Below are 2,868 nucleotides of genomic sequence, written 5' to 3' on the forward strand. Positions count from 1 at the left end.
CCCATCCCCATCCCAATCCCCATCCCCATCCCCATCCCCATGCCCATCCCAATCCCAATCCCCATCCCCATCCCAATCCCCATCCCCATCCCCATCCCCATGCCCATCCCAATCCCAATCCCCATCCCCATCCCAATCCCCATCCCCATCCCCATCCCAAGATCCACAGCTTATCCCATGGGGGAAGAGGATCCATCCCCATCCCAAAATCCACACCTCATCCCGTGGATGAGGAGAATCCATCCCCATGCCCATCCCCATCCTCATCCCAAAATCCACAGCTCATCCCATGGGAGAGGGGGATCCATTCCCATCCCCATACCATCCCCATCTTCATCCCAAAATCCACAGCTCATCCTCTGGCGGAGGGGGATCCATCCCCATTCCCATCCCCAAATCCACATCCCATCCCCTGGGGGGGGCGGGGATCCATCCCCATCCCTGCTCCCAAAACCCCCAGCAGAGCCTGGCCCATTCCGCTGGAGTCGCTGGAGCAGCTCGGTTTGGCCGGGGGGATTTTTCCCGATAATTCCTGGGGAATAATTCCCTTTGGATATAATTCCCTTTGGATTCCGATCCCTCCCCACCCTTTGGATCCCTCACCTCGCAGCAGCTCCTCGTGGGCGCACACGGTGCGGACACAAATCTCCTTGTTGATGACGTAAACCCTGCGGAGGCTGGATCGGGAACGGGATAAAAGCCATGGAAAGGGGGGGGTCAGGAAAAGCAGGGGGGATTCCCAAGCTTTTTGGGAGGCTCGGGAAGGGTTTCCTGCTCACCTGTAGAAGCAGATCTCGTTCAGGCACTGCTTGCACGGCTTGTGCACCGAGTAGAGCCGCGTGCAGGGATACTGCTCCTCCCGGCAGTCTGCGGGAAAACGCGCTGGGAATTCCCGCGGAGGGGCCCGAACGCCTCCCCCCTCCCGCCCCGGATCGACACATCCCGGCTCCAGAGGGATCAAAGGCAGGATGAGCCCCCCCGGGATCGACACTCACCCAGCGGTCCCGGCTCCGTGGGCTCGGTCTCGGGGGCGGCGGCTGAGGGGGGAAAGGAGGGGGAAGTTTAGGGATGGGGGAAAAGGATCTCCCCACCCTTTCCTTGGAGTTTAGGGGTGGAGCAAAGGGATCTCCCTGTCCTTTCCCTGGATTTTAGGGCTGGAGTGTCCCGCTGTGGGCACCCGGGGGGAGCAGAACTGGGATGAGGGAGCAGAGGTGGGGGGAGACCCCTCAGCCCTGGGATTGAGGGGGCCAGGGGGGTTGTCACCCACCTTGGGGAGCTGTCACCCACCCTGGAGGGTCTGTCACCCACCCTGGAGGGCTGTCACCCACCTTGGGGGATTGTCACCCACCTTGGGGGCTTATCACACTCCTCAGAGGGTTGTCACCCACATGAGGGGACTGTCACCCACCCAAAGGGGTTGTCACCCCCCTGGAGGGTCTGTCACCCACCCCGGGGGCTGTCACCCACCTTGGGGGGTTGTCACCCATCTTGGGGACTGTCACCTACCTGGAGAGGTTGTCACCCACCTGGGGTCGGGGCCGGCACAGTTTCCTGCTGGGATTGCTGCTGGGATTGGTACCGGAACTGCTCCTCAGGGGCACGGGGGGTGACATCTGCAGGGACAGTCGCAGAGCGGGGGCATCCCCCAAAATTCCCGCCCCATCCCACCCCCCCCGGCACCCCCCGGGGGTCACTCACCGTGGTAGTCGTAGTAATCCTGGATTTCTGGGGAACAAAAGGAAACCAGAGGCTGAGGGGGGGGTTTAGGGAGCAAACTCAGCCCAGCCAGGCCGGGGCTGGGCAAGGAGCTCCCGAAAATTTGGGTGGGAGCGACGGGAAAACACCTCTGGACATCCCAGGGATGAACTGGGAGCATCCAGCAGGTGGGGTTTGGGGATTAATGAAGGTTTAATGAATAAGTAATGAAGGTTTAATGAATAATTGGCAGCACGAGGGAGGGGAGAGGAGGGGGAGGAGAGGGTGTTGGGAATTCAAGGGGCAGGAGAAAAGGGATGGAGCAGAGGGTGCTGGAGGGAAAAGAGGGATCAGAGTGGTGGGTGTTCAGCCAGAGAAAGCAGGAAATGAAGGGAAAAAGAAGCATTCCCAGTTGTGGGAGCTCTCACCTGCCTGCTGGTCGTACTGGGAATACTGGACGGGCTCGGGGTAGGTGATGCCCTCAAAGCGGCTGTACTGGCCCTGCACCAGCAGCACTGTGGGACACAGGGGGGTCACCGGGGCACGGACACTCCAGCCAGGGACTGGGGTTCCCAAAATCCCAAAATCCCATCCCTCTGCCCTCTGTGTCCCCGGGAAGAGGAGGGAGAGGGAAGGGGCTGCTCCTGGATGAGGGAGCAGCACCAGCCTGGGGTTACCCAGCGTTATCCAGCTGGGGCTGATCCCATGGATCCGCAATCCCGGAGGAGGGTCCAGCACCCAGGGACCCCGAGGATGGTCCCAACGGGGATGGCACCCCCTGCATCCCGCTGGGAGCTCTCCCTGCCATGGATCCAGGGGGAAAACGGGGATCAAAATCCAGCCTGGATGAGTTGAAGGGATCAGAATGTTCGGAGGGGGGATCAGATCATTCCCATCCCCATCCCCATGGATTGCAGGGATCCATCCCTGGACACAGGGATCATTCCCATCCCTATGAATGGCAGGATCCATCCCTGGACACAGGGATCATTCCCATCCCTATGAATGGCAGGAATTTATCCCTGGACACAGGGATCATTCCCATCCCTATGGATGGCAGGATCCATCCCTGGACACAGGGATCATTCCCATCCCTATGGATGGCAGGATCCATCCCTGGACACAGGGATCATTCCCATCCCTATGGATTGCAGGGATCCATCCCTGGACACA

At 60.4% G+C, this 2,868-nt stretch overlaps 1 protein-coding gene across 1 annotated transcript in view; it reads right to left on the minus strand.

The window, feature by feature from the left end:
• Positions 1 to 352: 352 nt before the first annotated feature.
• The window catches only part of MFAP2 (microfibrillar associated protein 2), an 8,667-nt gene continuing 6,151 nt past the window's right edge, over positions 353 to 2,868 (minus strand). The window contains exons 3-8 of the mRNA XM_017833375.1: positions 2,124 to 2,210; positions 1,699 to 1,725; positions 1,527 to 1,613; positions 996 to 1,037; positions 780 to 867; positions 353 to 677 (exon numbers count right to left, since the gene is read on the minus strand). Coding sequence (XP_017688864.1) covers positions 353 to 677; positions 780 to 867; positions 996 to 1,037; positions 1,527 to 1,613; positions 1,699 to 1,725; positions 2,124 to 2,210 — 656 coding nt within the window. The remainder of the gene's footprint in view (positions 678 to 779; positions 868 to 995; positions 1,038 to 1,526; positions 1,614 to 1,698; positions 1,726 to 2,123; positions 2,211 to 2,868) is intronic.

Source organism: Lepidothrix coronata, unplaced genomic scaffold (genome assembly GCF_001604755.1).
Source record: "Lepidothrix coronata isolate B3197 unplaced genomic scaffold, Lepidothrix_coronata-1.0 Scaffold214, whole genome shotgun sequence".
NCBI classification, from domain to species: Eukaryota; Metazoa; Chordata; class Aves; order Passeriformes; family Pipridae; genus Lepidothrix; species Lepidothrix coronata.